We start from the raw sequence: 27397 nt of genomic DNA, 5'->3' as shown, positions 1-27397 counted from the left end.
TAAGAGGATGCTTAAGAAGCCCCGCCACATGAAAGCCTCTTTAATTTGATTCACAGAGTAAACAGGTTTATTGACCTTTCCTTTTAAAAAACCCCTTCATTTCCTAAAATGATTGCATTGTTTCTTTGGCATAAAAAAGGCTAACAAAAATCCTTTGAGTTCATGGCTATTACATAAAAAGGAGTAGTTTCTTTTTTTTCTGCCTTCTCATTTTACATTTTTCTGACCAAAATTTAATTGACTTAAAATAGAATGTTTTTTTAGAATCTCTAATTTACATTTCTGTGGAATATTTGCAACAGAAATAATATAATTAAAAAGTAATTGCTTATTTTGTAGTTCTCAAATAGAATTTACATATATTCACATATGTACACATTAAAGGTGTTTATTTTGTTTAAATTATACCAAAAAAAAAACAATGTTTATTTTTGGAACACTGAAATTACCGATATAATTTCAAACACCCACCATCAGCATCGTCATATTGCAAATCGAAAATAAATAAAAAAATAAAATCGAGTGGAATTAAATTTCCATTTAAATTGATTTAAGCTTATATTTTCACTGAACCGTGACCTCGGGGCGCATTTATGTTAAAGATCTGCCTGTTTGTTGCAATCAATTAATTACTGTGTTAATTCCTCTTAAGAGTGGCCCTGTTGTCAATTACTCTCGTTTGCAATTAATTCACCTCGCTGACTATGAGTTGTCGTCGTTCGTCGCGTCTCTTATTGACATCATCGAACACATTATATACTCATCATTGACACCATCACGCATACATATACACATATTTGTAAGTTATTCATTATATAGATATTTTAGTGTCATAAAAGATAACTTCAAGCGTTTGTATGTAAATCAAATTTACATAGATCGATAAATTATTTATACATAAGTTTGTAGATATATCTACAAAGTTAGGTTCAAATATATAAGTACTTTATATTTACTTTAATAATTATTATTCCATCAGTAAATTTTAATTATTGTATTATGGATAGCTTACCCATCCGTCTTTATAGATGCGATATGCTGCAAAAAGTGGGAATGGTACTAAAGTACATACACCCATTAACCATCCCAAACTATCAGCCCACACTGGAAATTTATAGCCATTGAAAGAAGTTGGTTTGATATCATAGAGATTAAAAAGGAACACCAACTGGAATTAAAAATTTGATAATAAGATTTTTTGAATTTATTATAGTATCTTTGTGTTATACTTACAAATGAGAATATAGGTGTTAGAATTTTCCACACAAGACTCCAATAAAATCGAGCAGTTGAACATAAATTAATGCCCATTTCCATCATATTGTTAAAGGCTCGCTCCATGCCATAGACCCATGAAATTATTACAACCTGAAATCAAAAATTCATTAGAACATGTCCCAACTTTTAGCTGTCAAATGAATTAATGTTTGTTAAACCTTCACAAAACTCAACTAACTAAGCAAACGGTGACATATTAAAATTTTGCTTTAAGAATTTAAACCAATTCTGAACTCTCAGAGTTTAAAAAAAAAAAACTTTTAAAAAAACCCTTTTGGATTACAAAACTGTTTATTTCTGTGAAGGTACGTTCGATGCCATTATGAAATCGATTTCTCTTGCATGGCCACCACGAGCACGCTTGCAGAAGTCCAGACTCTGAACCCAATTTTCAACGTTTTTCAAACATAAATCGGGTGATACTGCTACAATTTCATGGTTCGATATTCATACGAAGTTCATCAACCGTCGCTGGCTTGCTAGCATAGACCAAAGCCCAACAGAAAATTGTCTTACAGGTTAAAACTGCTCGACCGTGGCGGCCAAGCTTCTGGACCATTTCGTGCGATAACACTTGGTTTCCAATACATTTGTTGTGACAATTGCTGATGTGTGACATTTTTTGTGAAATTTGCTGTGTGGTGTTGGAACCACTTATCTTGCAAGTCCTTATCATCTAATTGGGGCCAAAGAATTCTAATATTATTAAACGGTTTCCATTCCCGTTTACAGTAACGTGCCGGTCTTGAACACCAAGCATGAAGTACGGACCAAATTCACCGCCTGCTCATAAACCACACCAAACCGTAACTTTTTCGGGATGCTATGATGACTTATGGAGTACTTGTGAATTGCTGCCTAACCAGTTCGGCATTTCTTTTTATTGACGAAGACATTCAGCAAGAATTGAGCCTCATCGCTGCAGATGATTTTTCGATGAGAATCCGGATCATTTTTAAGTTCTTGAGTTCATTCTTGATTTCAAATTTTAAGAAAAATGGGTAGATCTACGTGTCTTGTTGAAAAAGCTAAAATCGATTTACTTAGAGACCAAGGCCTAACTGGACGTGCAATAGCTGATAAAGTTGGCCGAAGTTTTAATATAGTTTATTTTTTTTTTTTTAAATAAAGATGCATACGGCAAAAACATGAAGGGAGGTAAGAAAACAGCAACAATAGCAGCTGAGAGACGAAGAATTTTAAGATGTGAATTAAATTTTAAGATCCTAAAATCTTTACACCCATAAACTGGACCTACCAACATGATAATGCGCCTATTCACTCAGCACTCAACATGGATAGAGGAGCAACAACTGCAGTTGCTTCAATGGCCGCCGTACTCACCTGATCTAAACATCATAGAAAATGTCTAGGGAGGGTTAATACGCAAAGTTTATGAGGGTGGTCGTCAGTTCAAAGATAAAGAAACCTTAATTTCTGCAATCAAATTAGCGTGGCGCAAAATTTCGTTAAATTACATTAAAAAGCTATACGATTCCATGCCGGCTCGAATTTACGAAGTAATTAAAAATAAAAGTGGAAGTACCCACTACTAAACTTAAACAAAAACTTTTTTCATTCCATTCCTATACCAGTTTTAATTTTTGTACCTATTCAGTTGAAAAAAAACTTCTATTTTGCATAAGTTACACTTTGGAAGTGGTTGAAGAAAAAACTCACGGTTGTTTTTGGATAAAACTATGAAATTCTATTATTTACATATTACGAAAATTCTTACCATCAACAGATGGCATAATAACTATCACAGTTTGGAAAAAATGGATAAAATATATTCAAAAATGTTTGTGCGTATTCATTTGACGAGGAGTGCATTAACACTATCACATTTAATTTAAAAAAAAAATCTTCAATAGTCATAAGGTTCACCTGCCCTTCATAAACCTTAAAGGAACGCTTTACCATTTATTCTTAAACGGTTTTTAACAGAAATACGCTAATTAGTATACAAACTATTTGTTGTTTTCTTATATGACGAAATCGTTTTCTAAGAAAATTTATCATTTTAAGTTTTTAAAATGCATTAAAAATATATGAAAATAATATTTTAAACGGTTATATTTTGATTACCAATGGAATTTTGGATTCCCAATAGCACAAAAAATGTACTCTTAAACTTTTTTTTAAACCATGAAAACCTAGCGCAAGTCAATGCAAACATTGGTAGGGCTTAAATACTAAAACAAAACTTTTAGAGTGATATAACATAAATATGACTGAAATTCCGGAACTAATACTATCACATTCAAAGCTTTTCAAAACTTCAAATAGATTCAAATAAAATTGTATAAATCAGCATTGATTTTTATAGGTGAATCATTTAATAAAATTGAATTAAAAGAGAAATTTTAAGACGATATTTCAATTCAGGAAAACTTAGTCCTTTGAAAAAATGTTTTTTTGGTTTATAATGCAGACAAAAAAAGTTGAAGTTTTTTGATTGTTCTTTGTAAAAGGCATTTTCAATTGAATTATTCTAATGTTGAAAATATTTTTGAAAATTTTTGAAAGATTTAATAAAATTTTGAAGTTATTCTTATCAATTTGCTACTAGCTCTCAAAGTCACGACAAACTTCTTTACAATTGTGGACGGAATGGCGCAGTCTATACAGTAGGGAATTAAAATTAAAGGGTTTTTCAATTGGCACGTGTAGATTTTGGCGTAACGTGGAGGCCATTTTGTTTTGTTGACTTCTGTCAAATATTTTGACTATTTTTAAATTATTTATGCCAAATCATTATTACGAGTTACACGATTGAACAGCACGTTCAAATGACAAAACTTTATTATCAAAGTGAGTTAACGCAAACGTTGTGGGCATTGCAGTAATTTTACGGTAGACGTGGTGACCCTTCACAGTCGCCTCTTCAAAGTTTGGTCGCCAAATTTGAGACGACCGGTTCAGTAAACAATCAACCAATAACCGTACGTTAAAGAAACGCAAGATCGGTGGACAACATTTCAACGGTCCTTGAACCCGAGGCTGTCTATTCCTTGCCGTGTACAAGAACTCGGCCTTTCGCAGACTTCAACTTGGGCCTACACCCGTACAAGGTCCGCCCAACCCAGGAGCTCAAAGTTCATGCCCATAGAGAACACCGTTTGTTCTCTGACTGGGCTAGGAATCGTTTGGAAGAGGACCCCAATTTTGGCCGAAAAATCATCTTAAGTGAATAGGCGCCTTTTTTGGATGAATGAACGAGAGCTACATAACGATAATAATTAATTTCTTGTGGCCCAAATTGAACCATATAGACCTAGACGTCATGTGGTTCCAGCAGGACGACACTACGTGCATAGATTGACATTTTGTATGAACGATTTGAGGGTAAGGTTACCTCTCGCAGTTGTAATGTGAATTGACCACAAAGGTCATGTAATTTGACCTTGCTAGACTTTTTTCTGTGACCGATGCCCTTAAGGCGAATATAACATAGGCTATTGCTCAATTTTAGCCAGATCTATGCGAAAGAATCATTGAAAATTGAACAACTTGGGTCGGTGCCACAGTAAGAAGCAGAGATGTGTATTTGAATGATGTCATACTTCACACTTAATGGCATACATCCGCCTTTCAGTTAATTTTGTTTATACCTCACATACACATTTTTTTATACGATTTCAACAACTTTTCAAAGGGTCTACCCTTTGAAAAGTCCGTTAAAGCTTGTTATAAATAGTCAGTGAAATTTAAACACCTTAGCAATAGGTTCTTTGATCCATTTAACATAGACGACGAAAGCCAACAATCCCGTCCTCCCGACTTAGACGAAGTAAAGATTGCCATATCTAAGCTGGAGTCTAACAAAGCCGCTGGCTCAGATGGCTTGAATGCAGAGCTCTTCAAAACACCTGGAGGTAATTTTTAATGGGACCATGCACCAACTTTTCTGTAAGATATAGTCGGAAGAAAGCATGTCCGATGAATGGAATCTCAGTATTGTTTCCTCGATTCTGAAAAAACTAGACTTTAACTGCACCAACTATAGGAGCATCTGTCTACTTAATATCGCTTTCAAATTTGTCTCTGCCGTTATATGTGAGCGTCTTAAGCCCTTCGTCAACAACCTGGTAGGACCATATTAGTGTGGTCTTAGACAAGGAAAGTCCATAGTCGATCAAATATTCGCATTACGGCAGGTCTTGGAACAAACCAAAGACCATCAAATCGACACCCATCATCTTTTCATCGATTTCAAGGCTGTATAGAGCCATGTCTACTTTTTGCATACCGACCAAACTCGTCCAATTATGCAGGATGACTATTAATAATTCACGCTGATCCATAAAGGTTGGAAACAACTTTACGGAACATTTTGATGTCAAAAAAAGTTTTCAGGCAAGGTGGGATTTTTTTAGAATCGTCCTTAAAAGGATAGTGCAGAGGTCACACGTCTATACTAGAGCCACTATCTTTCAAAAGTCTATTCAATTAATAGCATACGCTAATGACATTGACATAATCGGAAGAACTCAGCGTGATGTCAATGGAGCTTTTGTGAGTATTGACGCAGATGCGGCAAAAATGGGTCTTGCAACACTGACGTCTTGGTCAAAACGTCATCATCGACAGACGTTACTTTGAGGTAGTTAAGAACTTCGTCTACTTATGCTCCTTAATGGTGCAGAAGCATGAACTTCTCCGTGTGATCTACGGTCCCGTATGCATAAAAGGGGAGTTGTGGAAAGGATGGAACCAGAAGGGTAAAAGTCCAATGACTAAGATGGCTGGGTCACGCAGAGCATATGGTAACTAATGCTTTGGGCTTCGAATTTACACCATACAGCGCAGTAGAGGAAGACCGCGGATCAGGTGGCGTACACTAGTGTAAAGTGACCTCACCCAACTTGAATCACGAAACTAGAGACATCTATGTAGGAACCGAGCTGGATGGAGAACTTTGTTGGGACCCTTGGCCCTAGTTCACACAAGACTGTAGCGCCACCTTAAGTAAGTAAGTAAAAGGTTCTTTAAAATTTGCCACAATATTTTCTCATAATATTAAGTTGGCCTATACCATCATTTATTCTAAACATATTCGAGTTCTAAATATTTACAATTTCTCAATTAACCCTCTTAGTTCCAGAACTATATCTTTTTCGTCTTACATGTGGCAACAAAGAAAAAGTATGACGGTAATCACAATAACTTGGTAGTTTTATTGGTATCATCTCTTCGAGCAATGACATGGGCACACGATGGCACGGTTTTTTTCAAAACTGTCACCATTTTTTTCTTAAGGTATAAAAATAATGTTTTTCAGAACTGACACTTTTTTAAAAACATTAGACGCTTTTGCTTCTTCTGTAGTTAATGCCAAAAAAATTAGTAGAAATAAAAGCCATAAAATAAAACAAATCTAGACAAATTTTTGCGTTTCTTCCTGAAGAAGAAAGGTAGAACCTTTTATGAAGAATTCTTTTAAGATATTTCGCAACTGTCTTACTTATAAAATCACGTATAAGCCCCTTCTTAAAAATGTATCAACTAATTCAATTGATACGGCCTATTGATTATCAGCTAAACCTGATCTATAACCAAGTCGTAGAAAAACTATTTATTTGACATTATTTCACGGAAAAATCTTGTAATCCATACATTAAATGTATGAACTGTCGAAATTGGAATTTATATATATTTATTTATTTATTTATTTATTTCATCAATGGACTATAGTCTGCTGATTACATTTAATATAATAAATAAGCTTACAAGATAATAATAGATATTAAAACACAGCTTTGATACAAACAATTAATTGATTAACTAACGGTATGATTATACAGATTTACATATGATAAGTTAAAAAGTCTAATACTTGTCGTTTAAATTGATCCCTACTCACTACAATGTCGACTTCATTGCAGACGGAATTAAACAATGTCAAGGATCGCGAGATAGGCTCATTTAAGCCATAGTTGGTTCTATGATTAGACACATAAAAAAGGACACGTCTGTTCCGAAGTAATCTTTCCGGGACATAGAACTTTATTAGAGACAATAATTCAATTGAATCGATACGATTACATAAAATATCTTTAATAAATATTATGCTTTGAGTATTTCTTCTAACTTCAAGCGTTTTCAAATCGATAAGTGCACATCTTGAAATATAGTTCGGCATATCATCGGTCCAATATAGATTTCGAAGTGCGAATCTGGTAAATCTTTTCTGAATTCGTTCTATTCTTTGTACACTATTCGCATAAAATGGACTCCAAATTATAGAACAATATTCAAGATAGGGGAGAACTAATGAATTAAATAAGGTTTTAAGTGTATATACGTCTCTAAATTCTTTCGAGTTTCGTCTTATAAAACCAAGCATTGAATTACCTTTGGATACAACAAAATCTATGTGCGCTCTGAAATCCAATTTTGAATCTACAAACACACCAAGATCTTTCACCAATTCGACCCTTGAAAGTGGTTCATGATTGAAGTTATATGAATAATTTATAGCATTAATTGACCTAGTTGCACTAAAAATCTTGCATTTTAAAGAATTTAACTCTAGGTGATTGTATTCGCACCAGTTTAAGAAAAGATCAATTTCCATCTGAAAACTTAAACAATCAGTTAAAGAGCGAATGGGATAAAACATTTTTACATCGTCAGCATACATTAAGCATTTAGATTTATGAAAGGTTAAGGGTAAGTCATTAATAAAAATGAGGAAGAGCAATGGACCAAGGTGACTTCCCTGAGGAAGACCTGAGTCAACACTAATAGGATTAGAGTAATACCCAGATATGTTAACGATTTGACTTCTATCAGATAGGTATGACTCTAACCATAAAAGAAAATATCTATCACAACCTAACAACTTAAGTTTTTGGAGTAGTAAACCGTGGTGGACTCGGTCAAAGGCTTTAATAAAATCCGTATAGAGTACATCTACTTGGAATCCCTTTTCGATTTCATTTAAACAAAAATTAGTGAAAAGAACGAGATTTGTGGCCGATGAGCGACCTTTAATAAAGCCATGTTGACTAGGCGATAAAAACTGTTTCACGGATGCATAGAATTTATCAGTAATAATTTTTTCAAGAAGTTTTGGAATAGCTGAAATTTTCGAGATTGGCCTATAATTTTTAATTAATTGTTTGGGGCCACTTTTATAGATAGGGTTGATAAATGATATTTTCCACTCGTCCACAAACTCTCCTGACAAGAGTGATTTGTTATATAGGAGTGTGAGAGGAAAACAGATAGATGAGGAGCATTTTGATAAGAGAAGGGGCGGAATTTTATCATAGCCTGATTTTTTAGAAACATCCAATTCACATAAACCATCTAAGACTTCATTCACCGACAAATGCGGAAGAACAAAATTTATATCGGCATTAAAATTTGAATACTTAGAATTGAGATCCTCGATTATGTCTTTATTGTAAGATGATTTAAAAAATTTAGCAAAAAGGTCAGTAGAAGATTGTAAATCATTAGATTTTTCATTACCATATTCCATACACTGTGGAAAATGAGACACATTTTTGCGCTTCGAATTTATAAAAATCCAAAAAGATTTACTATTTTTTCTTATATTTGATTCAGTAGAATTTATGTATTGTTTATATAAAAAACGATTTAAAAAATCAAATTCTCTTCTAAATTGAAGGAAACGAAATCTATCAAAATTTTGCCCCGTCAATTTGAAACGCTTGAAGGCTTTATTTTTTACATTTTCTAGATTTTTTAGTCTTTTGTTATGCCATGGCAGTTTTAATGATGTTTTTTTCTTTGAAATTGGGACAAAAAGTTCTAAGCCTTCAAAAAGAATACTTTTGAAAATTGTGTACATGTCCTTGAGGGAACCATTTTGAAAAATATTTTTCCAATCGAATGCACTATAAAAACTATTCAATGCAATGAAATCGGCATTCACAAAGTTGAAATTTCTGTCTTCAGTAGGTGAAAGAAGTGCAAATTCATAAAATTCAAAATTTAACTCAAAAGCAATATGGTGAACCGAGTTATTTAATAATGGACATTGAACAGTCTCTATACAATATTTTAAATCATTATTAATAAAAACGAGATCAAGTATTCTGCCTAGATAGTTTGTTATATGATTAATTTGAAATAAATTAAGTGAAGATAATGAATCGACAACTAAACTTTCAATTTCTTTGTATGTATTGAACGGAACTAATGTGAATTCATTTTCTATGAAGCACCAGTCGATTTCACCAAGATTGAAATCGCCTAGTACGCAAGGATACTGATCAGTTGTCAATTCACTAATTAAAGAATTTATATTAATAATATGAACAGAATATAAATCTATTGTACTACGTGGTCTTATATAGCTTGCAATAAAATAAAAATCCTTAGAACTAAGACCTTTAGAGCTGACACACACACAGATTTGCTCGATATCATCAGAATCATTTAACAATTTACATTGCTTACTGTTGAACTTCGAATTTACAGCAATCAACACACCTCCACCTCGGTCCATTCCTGTTGAGGTAGGTCGGTCTTTCCGGTATACTTGATAATAATTATCAAAGAATTCATTTGAGAAAAAATGTGGATTCAGCCAAGTCTCCACAATAACGATGACGTCAAACTCATGAAGTGATGATGAAGTAAATAATTGATGAGATTTAGTTCTTCTACCTCCAGCATTTTGGAAATAAACTCTCAGTTTAGACGCAGATGGTGATGTACTGTAGTTTACTTGAGGTATGTCGATATTTGCTGGGTTTGCAGAGCTACAACTTATTTCACCTTGGAGTTGTCCTCCTTCTTGGGAAAATTTACAAATTTTTTGATTTGTACATGCACGGGCCAAATTTTTGGGTCTAAGGCCGAATCGAAGATATTAGCAGGAATACCCAACTTAAAATTGACATAACGAAGTGAACTAGAATCAGCATCTTTTTTAATAAGCTTCGTACAACGCAAAGAGCTCTTTGGAATATTTAGCTTAAATGCAGCATAATCTATAACATTTTCCACAGTAACTTTGATCTCCAACCGAGAAAGATGTAGAAAACGAAGCCGGGGAACAGATTGCAGTGTAAATTCACCATCACTAACAGCAGCAGTACCAAACAATGTTTTTTTGGATCGATGATCATTTACATTTTTTGTTTGCTTTAAATTTTTGGTGAAAGTACCTTTTTCAACCTCCTTAAAGGCAACATTGGCAACTCCTACATCATCTTCCATATCAACTTCCTCCACACTTTCAGCAGCATCAACACAACCATCCAGAGTCACAGCAACAGAGCCAGCAACGTTGGTAGCTGCAGCGGCATTAGCATCAACAACAGCGACATTAGTCTCATCGGAGCCGTCGGATAGTGATGTTGGGCCAGCAGCAACGGACGAAGCCACCGCATGTTTTGATGTAGATGGTTTAGCAAGATCATTACTTGTAGAAGAGTTTGAATTACTTGCTGCCTTTGAACTTTTCTTACATGAAACCGGTTTTTTTACTAGGGTTTTGTTGTTGGAACCATACTTCGATGCAAGTGACGGAGATAGAGAAGATTTTGATAGCGGCGAGTAAACAAAACGAGGCGAGGAAGAAATGTTTTTTTCTTTTAAGAGTTGTTTGTTGTTTTTGTTTTGAACCGTAGGCACTGACTTAATTTGGGAGCGTGTCATGCGTATTGGTTTCACAATGTTATCAAAATCAGATTTGCGCTCAGTAAAAATGCGATAAAAATCTTTGACAATTTGAATGCAGCTTATAGAAGAAAAGTTAATGCATAAACCGCACTTCCAGAAAATATTTGCATTAGAATCAAGCGTATCACTATCGGAATTAGTCAATTTTGTACATTTAAAATGGAAACCGGATTGGCAAACTCCGCAAAATATTAAATCGCACTTAGAAGCCGAGAAATTACATTCGGAACATTGGATATCCATAATGAAAACAATGAAAATTGAATTATAAAGAAAAGCTTTTAGTCTGTAGTGAGAACCTTCTGTAATGAGAGACTAGACTAGATATATACATACATATATAACCTTAACCATCATCATACCACTGGTTTATGGCCAATCGACCACACAGTAAACCGACTAACTAATGTTCAACACAAATTAGCCATTAATTATTGATTTCGTTAATCAATCTTTAGCAAGGTTTGTTGATTTTGATTGCCTCTGAAATTATGCAGCCCCTTTTCGACAACAAAACTATACTGCTCTCGTATACTCTTTATGGTTTTGGTAGGTATATAAGCCTTCTACCCTCTCGCTATACCACTATATCTGAAACGCGATGGCGGGCGGGTGGACGAACGGCTCGTCCGTCATTCAGTGCCACAATCAATGCCATTACAGTGTTATACCAGCAATATAGTATGTCAGTTGGTTAGTTGGTGGGCTTTTGGGGGCGCAAATGTTAAACATACGTAGCCGGCTGGAACAAAGTCTCTGGGCTTATATTAGGACACAACACAACACGATACGATGGCGATGCTTGAATTAGGAGCAATAAATTGGTGTGACTTGTTCCCCATATGGCATATAAGTTCTAATTATTGTTGGGCTAATTAAGAGCAACTGCAGAGGGCGGTATTGTATTAGTACCAAGCCTACTACATACATATATGGGTAAGGTAAGGTACCTTTGCGACCTCTATATAGTATCTGGGATTCGGTGGAAACCTTAGACTGTACAAATATACAATTGGCCATTCGTTCATTTGTTGGTGCGGTCCTCATATATTTACAAACATTACATAGCTAAACTCTTGACAAATATTTTATTTGACAATCGCCTGATGGCACAACACCGATATGTGCCTCCATAATTTAGACTAAAGCACTAACAGTACCCCTAGAGTGGTTTAGTGCTAATTTACACAGAGATGCAGTTATAATCAGTGTGCAGCAAGTGCCACGGAACAGAGAGAAGCAAAAGGATGAGAAGGAGTTGATGGTAGTTGGCAGAAGGAAGCGGAAACAGAAGTTCAAAGCAGAAGCAGAAGCTTCGCCCAGATGGGTCAATCTGGTTGAATTTTAGTTTTGGTTGGTTGTTGTGGCTAAACTCAGGGTGAACTGGGGTTCATTAAGCCAGAGTCTATATGTAAGTAGGTAGATAGATATAGTTTATTATAAATTGTGTTGTTTTGTGTTGTGTTGCGCAGGTGGGGTTAGGTTAGGAGAGTCATGAGCTGGAGCATAGACGAGATATATGTAGAGGTTATTTGGTGGTTTTGGTCTCAAACTGTTGAACCAAATGTTAGTTTTGCAAACTGTTGATAACAAAACCCAAACCCGGCAAGTATAATAATAAATTTACTAAGCCAGAGCGCTTTTATGTTTACAAGTATACATAGGCACATGTAAACGGAATGGAAGGTACAAAAGCAATAAATATTGCAACTATGACTCGAAAGTCATTTAAATGGATTCAAAATGGTTTAAATGCATTAAATTGTTGAAAATGTTTATCATACGATTAGAGAAACATGGAAAAATGAAAGATAAAGAGGGGAACATTAAATAAGTTTTGATTAAAGTGATAAACAAATTACCTATTCACTTCCACATTTTGGTTTTATCAAACAAAGGAACTGCGCCCTAATTTGCGCAGTCTTTTGGGTCTGGAATAGACGACGATATTTAATATTTGAATTGTTCTGTAGAGAATTGAGAAATCGAATTTTAAAAGTTCTGTTCCCAGAGTCTTGACAGCTAAAATGAGACATTTTTGAGAACACTGAAATCTCTGATGTTCAAATGGTAGACATGTGCATTCAAGAGGACACATGAGTCCACAGGCTTTGTCTCAAAACCCACCTCTGCCTATCAACTCCTACTCTCACCTCCCCGCGGTGAACATCGGGTGCCTAGTATCTCAACTGGAGATTGGGTTCCAACCATAGTGGAAATTTGTTGGGGGCAGCAAACGAGAGAGGGGGGAGAGGTGTTTCCAATAAGGCACCTCTCCTTATCCAGGCGGCAGCAGACGAATTCTCGAGATGGAATCAACGGTGGCGTCTACAGTTCCACTTAGGTTGAACTACTTAGTGAACACCTTATAGGGCTTCTTTGACATATTGGGAGCGGTTGATCCGGCTCCCCTTCCTTAGAGTTATACTAAGGATCTGGCTCTCCAGGTTGGGGGTTGTGCCGTCGCGTCGGCGTGACTTCCTAGCCACGTAAAAAGTACCTTCAGTTGCGAAGCACCAACAAGCCTCGGATACGGACGGATTCACTGTTGAGAACCCACGCAAATGAAATAAGGACAACGAACTTCGGATCTGTACGTGGGATGTTACGAGTAGATCCCTTAACATACCACGTGCAGCCGAACAATTAGCGAAAGCCCTAAACTGCTGCAAGGCAGATATTACCTCCATCCAAGAAGTGCGATGGGATGGATCGGGCAAACGCAAACTAAAAGACTGCGATATATATTACGGCGACTGCTACCGAGAACAAAGACAGCGTCTATTTGGGTGTGGATTTGTTCTTGGAACTTGACTCAGGCAAAAAGTCTTGAGTTTCAACAGTGTGAGCGAGCGCAACACTACAATCCGCATCAAGGCTGAATTCGCCAACATAAGCCTCATATGCGCGCATGCCCCAACAGAGGAGAAAGATGAAGACACCAAAGACATATTCTTCGAGCTCTTGGACAAGACTATGACATTAAAATTGTCTTAGGAGATTTTAATTCTAAGCTAGGAAGAGGAGACATCTTTGGTTCACTCATCATGATATCCACAAGGGGACATGGAAATCTCTTGATCAATCAACCGTCAACCAGATTGACCACATTGCGATCGACGCACGACACTTCTTCAGTATACAGGATATCCAAACATTCCGATGGGACAACATTGAAGTGCTAGGTTTCACACTGCCGCCACAGCGAAACCCCTGGTTTGACGACGAATGCTGGCAACCGAACGCAGCGCAACAGCAGGCATACAAAATGACGCTGCACAAAAGGACTAGAGCTGCTCGCAAGCTCTATGAGCAGAAGAGGAGAGAGGAACACCGGCTTCTTAGATAGAAAAAATAAGAGCATGGGAAGCGCGTGATCGAGGAGATAGAGGGATGTCACAACTGGAATGAGGTTCGTAAATTCTACCAAAAGGTAAAAAAAACCTCCCAAGGGTACCAGCCACTAAACGAAGCCTGTAAATACGATCAGGGGAACATCGTAGTAGAACCGCAGTCAATGTTGAGAATATGGAAAGACCACTTCTCTAAATAATATAACGGCGATAACGAACCGAATTCCGATGTAAGGTAAATAGAACCACTCAACTTAGGCGAAGGAGATCAAAAATTCCGCCTACCCGACCTTGACGAAGTGAAGATAGCTATATCTAAACTTAAGTCAAACAAAGCTGCTGGAGCTGACGGCATCACCGCCGAACTATTCAAAGCAGCAGGCGATGACCCGGTAGGGAGCATGCACCAACTCATATGCAAAATATGGTCGGAAGAAAGCATGCCCGATGAGTGGAATCTCAGCATAGTATGCCCGATACATAAGAAATGAGATCCTCTAAATTGCGCCAACTACAGTCTCCTTAACATTGCGTATAAGATCCTCTCTGCCGTATTATGTGAACATCTGAAGCCATTCGTCAACAACCTGATTGTTCCTTATCTGTATGGTTTTAGACCAGGAAAGTTTACAGTTGATCAAATATTCACATTACGGCAGATCCTGGAAAAAACCCAAGAACTCCAAATCAACACCTACCATTTTTTCATCGATTTCAAAGCCGCATATGACAGCACATACAGGGACGAGCTGTATAGAGCCATGTCTAGTTTTGGCTTCCCCGCCAAACTCATCCGTTTGTGCAGGATGACCATCGAGAAGAGGTTTTAAACAACTTAACAGAACCTTTAAATGTCAAAAAAAGTTTAATACAAGGTGATGAGCTGTCGTGTGATTTGTTTAACATCGTACTAAAAGAGTAGTGCAGAGCTCACACGTCAACACTAGAGGCACTATCTTTTAAAAGTCTGTCCAATTACTAGCATATGCTGATGACATTGACTTAATCGGAAGAACTCAGCGTGATCTTAATGGGGCTTTTGTGAGTATTGAGGCAGATGATGCAAAAATGGGTTTAACGGTTAATGAGGGCAAAACAAAGTACATGCTGCCGTTAAGAAAGGACATACAATACCGACGTCTTGGTCAAAACGTCACTATCGACAGACGTAAGTTAGAGATAGTCAAGGACTTCGTCTACCTAAGCTCCGATGTAAACGCAGAAAACAACACCAGCGCTGAGATCACCTGCAGAATAACTCGTGCTAACCGCTGTTTCTTTCGACTAAGAAAGCCATTGAATGGTAAAGACCTCTCTCGAGGGATCAAAGTCTTGCTATATAAGACCCTTATCATCCCCGTCCTTCTATATGGTGCAGAAGCATATACTATGACAAGACCGGATGAAAGCACCTTGGATCGCTTCGAGAGAAAAGTTCTTCATACCCACAGGACAGCGCAGTAGAGGAAAACCGCGGATCAGATGAAGCGCACAACTTGGAGCTCGAAACTGGAGACATCTAGTTAGGGACCGACCTAGATGGAGAAGTTTAATGGGTGAGGCCCTAGTTCACACAGGACTGTAGCGCCACCTTAAGTAAGTAAATAAGTAATAATGTGGAAAACAACATTTTCTATAAAATTCAATTATTTTGAAGCCAATATTTTTAATTTTTGAGAAGATATTTAAGTCGAAAATCAATTTTTACTAACTTTTGGTAATGTTTTTTAGGTTATTATTTTTTGTCTATTCGATTTTTCTCAAAATTTTACCGAATATTGACAATAATATTTTTTATAATAAGAATTTAGTTTGAAGCCAATATCTCAAAAACCTTATTCTTTATTGCTTATTGCACAAAATTATTTACCAGATAATATCATTTTTTGTTAGTACCATATTCGAGATGACATGAATAGATCGAAACCTTCATTTTCAAGTTTGAACTCAATCAACGCATTGTAGGGGCGTTGACAGACAGATAGACATACAGAATGGGGGGACCCACTTATTTTAATTTTCTAACATCGTAATATCGTGTTTCATTAAGATCTCGAGTTCAAAATTCTTCACGAATGCAAAACTTACCACATAGTTTCTATATGTCGCGAGTAAACAATTGAATCCTCTTTTTTTAAAAAGGTTTTCATACATGATGAAATTTTAAAAAATCATCCGAAAATCTTTGTTATCTCAAATAGATAACGATATACTATAATAATGAAAAGAATAATTTGATTTTTAGAAAAGTTACGTTTCTAAGTTCTGATAAAATTTTCTGATAAATCATACCGTCTCAGTTTGTTTAAAAAAAAAAAAGAGTTCTTAAATTGTGGAAACTAGATTTTCAAAACTATCAGATACAGAAATAATTTATTTTAAAAATTTGAGTCCTACCAAATTTATTATTAAATTAATTCAATGTCTTGAATATTTCTACAGAAAACTGATTTGGCTTAAATTTTTTTATTGTATTAGTGTTTTTTAACCATTGACATTGAAAAATAATTGTATTATATTTGTTTTGCAAAAGTGGGGAGATGGAATATATTGTATCAATATCAGAAAAATTTAAAGTTTTGTGTTTTTAAAAGTTTGAAATATGTATTTTTCATTGACAATCAAAGTTCAAAATAAGATTTTTCATCAAAGAAATAAGTTTTGAAGAAAAAACTCACTTCTTAAAGTAAAACAAAGTAAAACATTTATTTTGGTCTCTTATCCCTTCAAATTTTTTAAGAACTTGGTAAAGAATTAATTTAGAACTCAATCGATTTCTAATTCTTTGATAGGAATTGTAACTGTGAAGAATTTGGAAGTTAATATCTTAATTTTTGAAAAAAACTTATACAAATTTGAAAGCACTTACCACTTTAAAATAACAACGCCCATTTTTTACTTAATGTTGAAAACAAGTAAATAAATAACAAACAAATAACTTATTCTAAATAAAACCTTTTCAATTTTGGCAAGTAAGTGGAGATCTTCCGTAGAATAGTGCCATGGCAGATTTAACATCATTTTTAGTATTTTATTTTCGGTTCTTTGTTATCGAAGTAAATGGCTATTAGCACATTTACCCCAAACAGGTGACCCATATAGCATGATACTTTGAAAGATAACCTTAAAAATGATGAGCTTATTTTCAACACTGAGTTTTGATTTCCTGTTGATAAACTGATAAAGGATTTTAATAGCTAAGTTCACCTTATTGATTGCTTCTTAAATATGAACACCAAAAGTAAGTGTTTTGTCTAGGTGTACTCCTAAATAATTAGTACTCGATTTCCATTCTGTTGCAATACCATTAATTTTAAGCATTTTGGTGGGTAAAAAACAAGCTTTTATTTTTCTAGTGAAAAAGACGGCTTGAGTTTTTCCAGCATTTATTTTAATTTTCAAATCATTAAAATACGTTTGCACAATATTCAGCGCAGATTGCAAGTTGGTTTCGATGTTAAAACCAACTGAATCTGATGAATACAAACACGTATCGTCTGAAAAAATAGCTGATTTACAGTTTGTTAACGTCGGGAAATCATAATTAAATATAGTATACAAAACAGGACCAAGAACTGATCCTTGTGGTACACCTGCAAGGATTTCATATACGTCAGTGTAGGAATTGTTTACTGAAACTTCAAAAAATCTTTCAGTTAAAAAGGAATTTATCATTTTTATAATGAAAATTGGAAAATCCAGAACTAAGAGTTTGTGGAGAAGGCCTTTATGCCACACAGTGTCAAAAGCCTTCTCTACATCTAATAAGACCAGACCAGTGCTTTTCCCTACTGCAAAATTACTTTTAATTTCATTCGTTATTCGATGCACTTGATGCACTGTGCTATGACAACTTCTAAAACCAAATTTTTCCGCTGGAAGGATATTATTTTGATTTTTATGAGTTTCTTAAGACCCTTACTCAGAGAACTGAGTAAACTAATGGGTCTATAGCTAGAACTTATAGAAGGATTTTTTCCAGGTTTTTGAATGGGAATTATTTTTGCTATTTTCCATTGTCTTGGGAAATAACCTATTTTAAAGCAAGCAGTAAAAATGACTTGTACAAATTTTATACCTGTTCTGGGCAGTTTTTTTAACTTTATATTTTTCAAACCATCGAGTCCTGGACTCTTCGAATTTTTAAGGCTACCAAGTACAGTTTTTACATCCTCTACTGTAATTGTATCATCGCTAAATTGAAATTGTTAAGATCTTATAATTTCCATTGATTGCTCTGAAGCAATTTCAGTAGAACTACTGCTCGAAACGTTGTTACCTAATTGATGATTTTCAAAAAATTCATGAGCCAAAGCGTTTGCTTTTTCGAGATTTGTCAATAGAACTGAGTTTCCAGTTTTTAACCCTGGAATCTGACAGTTTTTTTTTTCTAAACTATTTTGACAAGGTTCCAAAATGGCTTACTGGCTTTATCTAATGTTTGTAGCCTCACGTTCCACTTTTTATTTTTGTGCTCTTGAGTAGAAAATTTTATCAAATTATTAAGAACTTTAACTTCTATTAGATAAAAAGTATTTCTGGTTCTTATCCACAATAACCTAAATCTATTCCTTTTTTTAATAAGTTGCACAATATTTGCGGGAAGTGAGTTTGAGTTATCGTTATAAACCATTTTCTTTGGAACAGATTGTTCACGCTTTCCAAATGTAACATTTGTAAAATTTTTATTAGCATCGTTAATTTGATCAGGATTGACTCCATTGGGATCTATTATTGGTAAGTTTTCTAATTTAGTACGCATTTTATTTTTAATCCTACTCCACTTAGCATTTTTGTAGTCAAAAATCATGTTCTCATTTTGACGAGGTGCATGATTGACACTACACATGACCGGAAGGTGGTTTGAACTTAAATCATTAACGACCATTCGCTGACTGAAAAGTTCTGGCATATTTGTTAAAAATACGTCAATGGTTGAAAGGTTCGTTCTATCATTAGGGGGTAAACAAGTGGATTCAGGAGGGTGTAAAATATTAAATGAGTGCCTAGTATTAAGATCATACAATATATTACCCCATGTGTTGGCTCTCATGCATCCCCAATTCCTGTGTCTGCAATTGAGATCTCCCCCAATTAAATAAGTTTCGTTTATAGTGACCAGTTTACGTAAATCATTTCATAAATCATATCATCTATTTACGGAGGAATTGCCTCCCGGAAAGTAAACAGAAAATATTTTAATTGAATGTCCATTAGCAAATGGTATTTCAATTTTTTCTCTACTACCTTAGTATTAACAACGGGTAGTAATCTATGCTCTAGCGTTCTTTTCATAACTATGGCAACACCGCCTCTTATTCTCTCTTCTCTATCCACTCTATAACATTTATACTCTTTATTACCAATATTTACATTTTTGTCCAACCATGTTTCATTTACAAGACTAACACCAATAAAAAGCAAAAAATTCTACTTCTTGAACTTACTTACGTGAATGGGCATGGAACTATAAGACAAAATTCTTAAAGTCATAAATAAGCTCGTGTATAGTTTAAAGAATTTCCACAAAGGACGGCTTTTGTTATTGCACCAATGTGGAAAAGAATTTTAACATCTTTTTAAAAATGTATATCTTTCTATTAAATTAGTCTTAAAATTTTGACTGATATTTTTCTAAAAGCTTTGTAAAACATAGCTGTTTAATTTCTTTTATTTACCCATTAGTCTAAATTTAAAAGTAAATACGTGACCTTGAAGTTACCTTACCCCTATTGTGGCTACACGCTTTATACAAAAAAAAAATAAAGATGAAACAAAATCTGAAAATGTCCTTTTGGAGGCATTTTTTAAAGAGTCATTAAAGGTAAAACTAAAAATACCTCCAATAGCAAAATGAAAGTCTTTCTCAAAATCAACAAAGGACTAAAATTTAAAAAAAAAAATCCTTTCAAATGAATTTCCATAAGTTTCAGTTTCAATATCATTTACATTCCTCATCATACACACACACTTTTTCAACGCAAATTAAAAAACACAAAATTCCAGTACCTATGTACTACCTGCCTGTTCGTCCTTGCAAAAATCACAAATAAATGTAAATGAACATTCGACGCCATTCAGTGGTATCCCTCTTTAAAATAAAAAAATAAAAAATAAAAATTGAAAACAAAACTCACCTCACCAAGTCCCAGGAGTAGAATAGCCCACGATGCTGTGTGCCATTCCATCAAAGTAAACAAATAAATGCCACCATTACAGACCATTGGTATTCCGGCAACAAAGCAAGCCATACACACTCCGGCCGTAACACGCCAGTGATGGTCCCTCAGATGCGGCCACTGATCAATGAGCGATGTACATATAGCTTCGATACCTCCGAACTGGGAGCCCATGCCAAGCGTGAACATCATCAAAAAGAAAGCCACCGACCAGACATGTGGCAGAGGCATCATCAGAACAGCCTTTTGTTTAATTTTTTTTTTATTATTTTGTTTTTAAAAAGTTGGCAAGCAATAAAGAAAAAAAACACAAAACAAATATTTGGTAAAAGAAGACAAAAAAAAAAGGAAATAAGGCAGAAAATGGAAGGACACATTTTGTGCACGAGTCAGAGAAACATTGCCAACTTACCTCTGGGTAGGCTATAAATGCTAATCCTGGCCCAGACTGCACCACCTCATCCACAGGTACGTCAATATTTTTCGCCATAAAGCCAAGGAAAGCAAATACTGGAAAGCCCGCATAAATGCACGTGAATACATTCGTAATTGAAACAAAGATTGTATCTCGATGACAGTTGTTATGGAACTGGAGAAAAACAAAAAATAAAGGGTGTTTTTTTACATGATTTCATTATTCTTTTAAATATCTACAATTATCTTGTATGGTAATCAATATTAATAGAATCAACATTCTGTCTTAAATTTTATACTTAAAGGACTCGTAGCAGAAGTTATGCGACAGCGAAACAAAAATGGCCGACATCACGTAAGATGTCACAATATTCATAGTTTAACTAAAACTTAATATAATTATAAAATTACACTTAAAAAGAAAAACAAAAAATATTCATTTGAAGAAAATACCTGACTGTATGAAGCAAATGCAACTAGCGATCCACATGCCAAGCCAAATGAGTAAAATATTTGTGATGCAGCATCACCCCAAACAGTTGCCGAAGTAAGTGTCTCCCATTTTGGGTTGACATAAAATAAGATTCCCTCTTTGGCTCCATCCAATGTGACTCCACGAATCTGCAAAGAAAATCAAATTAAAATTCTCAAAATCTAGACAACCATAAGAAGAACGGAAAAGAAGACGAACAAGTTGTGAGTAGTAAGCACGAAAACATTAATTTCCTTGGAACTTTCGTTAAACTTTCTTACTAGCAATTTATTTGTTTGTTTTTTTTTTAGATTTTTAATTTTACTCAAAGAAATTATATCTACGAGTAAAAAACTAAGTTTTTGAAAACTCTTTTTTGTTTTTTGAATAAAAATAAAAGTAAATACTTACCATTAATGCTGTTAGAATAACATATGGAAATAGGGCCGTGAAATAGATGATTTTTCCAGCACTTTTGACACCCTTAATAAGACACAAAAATGCTATTGCCCAACCTAAGAGTAGACACAGTACCAGTTGCCATCTTGGATAGCCCCAATTTGACCATGACGAATCACCAACACCAAGAACGTTTTGACTGAAATTAATAAATTGTTTAATAATTATTTAGGTCTTCAACTAATTCTAATTCTGTAACCAATATTTTCCCAGAAAATCTTAGTGCTTCGGAATATTAATCACGTTTTTAAAAATCTAAATGTTACTTATTAGGTTGACAATCATTCACAAATGACGAGGAATCGCAAATTTCGATATTTAAATTTTCAAAAAAGAGGTTTACTTAAAATATTTCATTTTTATGGAGCTTTTTGTAAATTTGTTTATGAATAGAAATTATTTGAAAAACATCAAAGAAATCTTAAACAATCTGGGAATTTTGAATTTCTGGAAAGGGACAGATTTTTAATTTTTAGTATTTTTGTGAAATGAATTGTGAAAATTCATTTTTAATTTTTTGAAAAGCTATTTGAGTAGAAAGTAAATTTTTACCAAGTCTTAGCATTTTTTTTTAGAGTTTTATTTTCTGAAAAAAAAAACTATCAATTCGATTTTTTTAAAAATTTTATCGAATGTTGAAAACAATATTCCTTATAAGATAAAATAAGTTTGAAACCTAAATTTTAAGTTTTTGAAACGATATTTCAATCAATATTCAGTTTCTACCAACTTTGATTAACTAACGGACTTATTCCAGTGGATATTTTTGAGATAGACAACGACTCAATAAGACCTGAGTAAAGATTTTAATTTTTGGTTAGGAGGATGGTTTAGTTACGAAAGACTTCGATACCACTATTTTTCATGACGGGTTAAAAATGTCTTAGTCAAGCGGAATTACTAGCATTTAAAAAAGCATGCAAAATACTTAACATCAATTTCGAACCAAAACAAAAATACCGCTATCTGTACTGCAATGCGACTATCAATTCGGTCACAACATCCTCTATACTGGTCCAACAATGTCGGGAGATAGTGAAAATATTCCTCTTGGAGTTTTGAAGAGCAACATGTTCTCAATATTTCCGACAATTCGGACTCTGGCCGATAGGAGAGGATACACCAAGGTTGGGTATCCCTAACATTAAGGTAAAACTGTGATTCATTTTCTCTGTAAATGTCCTCCCCTGGTCTGTTCTAGAATTTTAATGTTAAGCTTCGAGAGTGCATTCATTAAAGATCTAGATAAACTTTGCGAGATGAAAACCAAAGCCCTGATATGATTTCTGAACTCGACCAAATAGCTCTGTGAGGATGAAGCTTGGTGCTCATTGCAAATACATCACTTTGTTTAAATCACTAAGTCATTTTTGACTCATAACAACCTTATGAATACTAAGTACACCATTTAAAGTATCTTAATTTATTAATAGCAATTTAATTTGGCCTATAAAACAAGATGCCAAAAGTGACAGATGTCAAAAGTTACAGATGTCAAAAAAGACAGATGTCAAAAGTTATAGATATCAAAAGTGTCACATGTCAAAACTGACAGATGTCAAAAGTGACAGATGTCAAAATTGACAGATGTCAAAAGGACAGATATCGAAAGTGACAGTTTGTAAAAAGTGACACATGTCAAAAGCGACAGATTTGCAAAGTGGCATATGCTCAAAGTTTTAAAAACACTTTGCTGAATCCACTGTCCATTATTTTAAAAATGAAAATCATAGTAAGCCTTGAAGTTCATATTTGTCTATAAATATAACCTCGATCCTCAAAAATTTCATTGTCAAAAAGCTTCGGGAGTGAGAACGTTAAATTTGAAGTTAAAAATAAAAATGATTTCATACCTTTTAAGAAACTTTTTAAAAAATGTGAGCAAAATTAGCTTAAAGAAAAAAACTGAGAGCGAAGAAATGGAAATAGATAAAGGGGAATATGATCTTATTTTAAAATATTATTTGAGCTTTTGGAAATTCTTAAATTCAAATAATTTATTTTTTAATATGAGAATATTTTCTTTTTAAAGTTCAAAAATGTATTTATTTTATTAATTAATTTATTTATTTATTAATTTATTTATTTATTTATTTATTTATTTATTTACTAACTTATTTATTTATTTATTTATTTATTTATTTATTTATTTATTTATTTATTTATTTGGTGGTTTGGTAATTTATTTGTTTGATTTCAGTTTATATTTCTGAAATCAAACAAATAAATTACCAAACCACTGTCACTCACACTCAGTAGCTCAAATGTGACAGATGTCAAAAGTGGCAGATGTCAAAAGTAGCAGATGTCAAAAGTGGCAGGTGTCAAAAGTTATAGATGTCAAAAGTTGCAGATTTCAAAAGTTATATATGTCAAAAGTGTCAGATGTCAAAAGTGACAGATGTCAATAGTGACACATGTCAAAAGTGTTTGATCTCAAAAGTGACAGATGTGAAAAGTGACACATGTTTAAAGTTTTAAAAACACTTTGCTAAATCCACTGTCTATTATTTTAAAAATGAAAAGAGGCTGGGATGCGACCCACACTGATAACTTCTCATCCCGTCTGTCGATTTGTCTTGCTTTAAAGTTCGTCTGTATGTACTCGTGTCTATTTTTTGTAGATTTTATTTTTTATGAAAAAATGGACTTTTGGATTTTTATATAAAATTCACTGAGTATCAAAAACAATATTTTCTGTGAAATGAAATAAGATTGAAGCCAGCATTTTTAATTTTGAATAGCTATTTGAGTCGAAAGTAAATTTTTACTAAGTTTTAGTTTTGTGTTTATTTTTCTTAAAAACAACTGCCAATTAAATTTTTCTTAAAACTTTCCCGAATGTTTACAGCAATATTTTTTAAAAGATAAAATAAGTTTGGAGCCATAATCTTAAATTTTCGAAAGATATTGGAGTCGAAATTCAGTGTTTCCCAACTTTGAGTAATTATTGTTTTCTTAGGTTTTTATTTTTTATAATTTTTTTTCAGATGTAGAAACCATTATTCTTCGTCGGACAAAATTGTTTTGGAGATAAAATTATATTTTAATCGTAAAATTTTCGAGGTGACAAATTTGTTTTTCAGTTTTTTTGATTTATAAAAAAACCGTTTAATGGATTTTTTTCCAAGAATATACTTCTTTGATATCACGTTACAATATATTATGTAAAATTTAATTCAAGTTTCTAGCGTTTTTGGTTCGTAAGATATTTAGGATTAACCAACATTTTCAGCTTTTTTTCAAACTGCTATGGAAAAAAAACCACCCATGCAGTTTTCTTGAGAGACCTTTCTGCATCTTTCTGCTTTATTATCTGTATAACAAAATGTTTTTGAAATTGATGTCTTCTGGTTCTTGAGCTATGGACGACGACGTGCGTATGTACGTCGCGAACGTACAGACGTACATACGCACGGACTTATTTCGACTCTAGGTACCTTGAAACGTCGAGAAATCTCAAAATTTTCAATTTTAAAAGTCTGACCTATTATAATAACTTCCTATGGGAAGTTAATAAACAATTATCGTCCTATTTGTAAATTATCATGTATACAAAAACTGTTTGAAAAACAACAAGTTAGCTTTCCTCGTGACAGAACAGATTTCACCATTTTTCAACACGGTTTCGTGTCGGGTAGATCAACAACCACCAATCTGTGTATTTTTTCCAATTTTGTTTTAAATAAACTCGAAAAAGGTCACCAAATTGACACAGATTTTGCGAAAGGCTTTAACAGAGTAAATCACTCAATGTTGTTGTCTCTTTTGGTTTTTATTCAAATCTTTTGAAATGGTTCTTGAAAGGGACTCTTACCTTTAGAATCGTATTCAATTTGATAAAATTTAAAATATGGTTTTTAAATCCAGTTTTGGTAACCTCAGGTATTCCGCAAGGTAGCAATCTTGGGCCACTTCTTTTCCTAATTTTTATCAATGACCTCCTGATATTTTCAAGAATTCTGTTCAACTTCTATTTGCTGATGACTTTTATAATAAACACACACTCAAGGGAATATTACTACCCTTATTATGCAGAGGCACAGTGTGAGTACTAGGAAAATGAGAGAGGGTTTAAAAGGAGATGTCGGTGCACATCGGTTTTGAATTCCTGAATATTGCAATGACTAGGAAAGACACATTCGCATAGTACGGCTAAAGAACGAATCTCTGTATTTGACAGTACGACCAAAGTTGGGCTCGAGGGTAAACTAATGAGCATTCCTAGAAACGCGAGTATTACACTAGAGCAAAAGCCGTTAAAATAACGGTAAAAAAGGGTCAGACAAGAGACCATACGACGATATTCAAGCGAAGTAAATGAACGTATGATGATATTATCATTTATCAGTTTAAATGCTCTTCGTTCAATACTATCCAAGAGGCTTAAGTAAGTTGCAGAAGAACTATCTGTTGCAAAATGATCTTCGTAAATTATCTGTAAACCAATTGTTTTTAAATGCCTCTAAGTGCAATTGTTTTCTTTTTGTCGTAATTTTTTCCAAATTATCTTCGAATATAAGGTTAATAGCCATGTTCTTGATAGAGTTTGTAAAAAGAAAGATCTGGGCGCAATTTTTGACTCTAGAGTTCAGTGTTTACAAAGCAAATTCCATGCTAGGCCGTATTAAACGCAATAGTAAAGCTTTCAAAGACCCTTTTGCTCTTAAATGGCTCTATTCATCTAATGTCAGATCATTATTAGAATACTGCTGTGTTATTCGGAATCCATTCTATAACATTCATTCAAACAGAATTGAAATAATTGAAAAAAAATTACTAGGTTCGCAATTCCGAAATAAAGTTTGAACATCGAAACTATACCATATACTACCAGATGTCAACTTTTATTCAGTTATGTTTATAAGTAATATTTTATCGTACCATATTAAGTGCCCATTTCTTTTATCCTAAAATAATTTATATGGTCCATCGCGACAACTTTTATTTATTTCGTGAAGATGATCATAGAGTTAACTATGGAAAAAATGAACCTCTAACCCGCTTTGCCAGTGAAAGTAATCTTATCGCGTCTCATATTAAATTTGACTTTCATCTGAGTAGATCTTCTTTAAGAAATAAAGGTTTTAAACCGATCCGTGTTAAACGTTTTTTTTTGTTTTTCTTTAAATACTAAATACACTCAGTAAAACACATATTTTGGCAAACAAACGAATTTTCTTAAATAGATAGATTTTTAATAAATTTTCTTATTTGCTTTCTTAATTTACTTCATGAGTTTCAAAATGTTTGCTTTTGATTTTTTAAAATATGTAATTTTTTTTTCGAAAATCGATTTCTCGAAAACTAGTTATCATTTTTTTACCAACATCGAATTTAAAAAAGAGGCTGTGCTGCGACCCACACTAATAACTGCCCATCTTATCTGTTGATTTCAAATCTGTCACTTTTGACATCCAACACTTTTGACATGTGTCACTTTTGACATATGTCACTTTCGATATCTGTCACTTTTGATATCTGCCAATTTTGACATCTGTCACATTTGAGCTACTTAGTGTGAGTGACAGTGGTTTGGTAATTTATTTAGTTTGATTTCAGTTTATATTTCTGAA

General features: G+C 34.0%; 1 protein-coding gene across 1 annotated transcript in view; it reads right to left on the bottom strand.

The window, feature by feature from the left end:
- LOC129946099 (sodium- and chloride-dependent glycine transporter 1-like) overlaps positions 1-27397 on the bottom strand; it is a 208223-nt gene that overhangs the window by 59079 nt on the left and 121747 nt on the right. The window contains exons 6-11 of the mRNA XM_056056135.1: positions 21774-21960; positions 21344-21511; positions 20889-21065; positions 20435-20719; positions 1234-1368; positions 1013-1168 (exon numbers count right to left, since the gene is read on the bottom strand). Coding sequence (XP_055912110.1) covers positions 1013-1168; positions 1234-1368; positions 20435-20719; positions 20889-21065; positions 21344-21511; positions 21774-21960 — 1108 coding nt within the window. The remainder of the gene's footprint in view (positions 1-1012; positions 1169-1233; positions 1369-20434; positions 20720-20888; positions 21066-21343; positions 21512-21773; positions 21961-27397) is intronic.

Source organism: Eupeodes corollae, chromosome 2 (genome assembly GCF_945859685.1).
Source record: "Eupeodes corollae chromosome 2, idEupCoro1.1, whole genome shotgun sequence".
Lineage (NCBI taxonomy): Eukaryota > Metazoa > Arthropoda > Insecta > Diptera > Syrphidae > Eupeodes > Eupeodes corollae.
The sequence above is the reverse complement of the archived record's forward strand: the minus strand, read 5'-3'. Positions and strand labels throughout refer to the sequence as shown.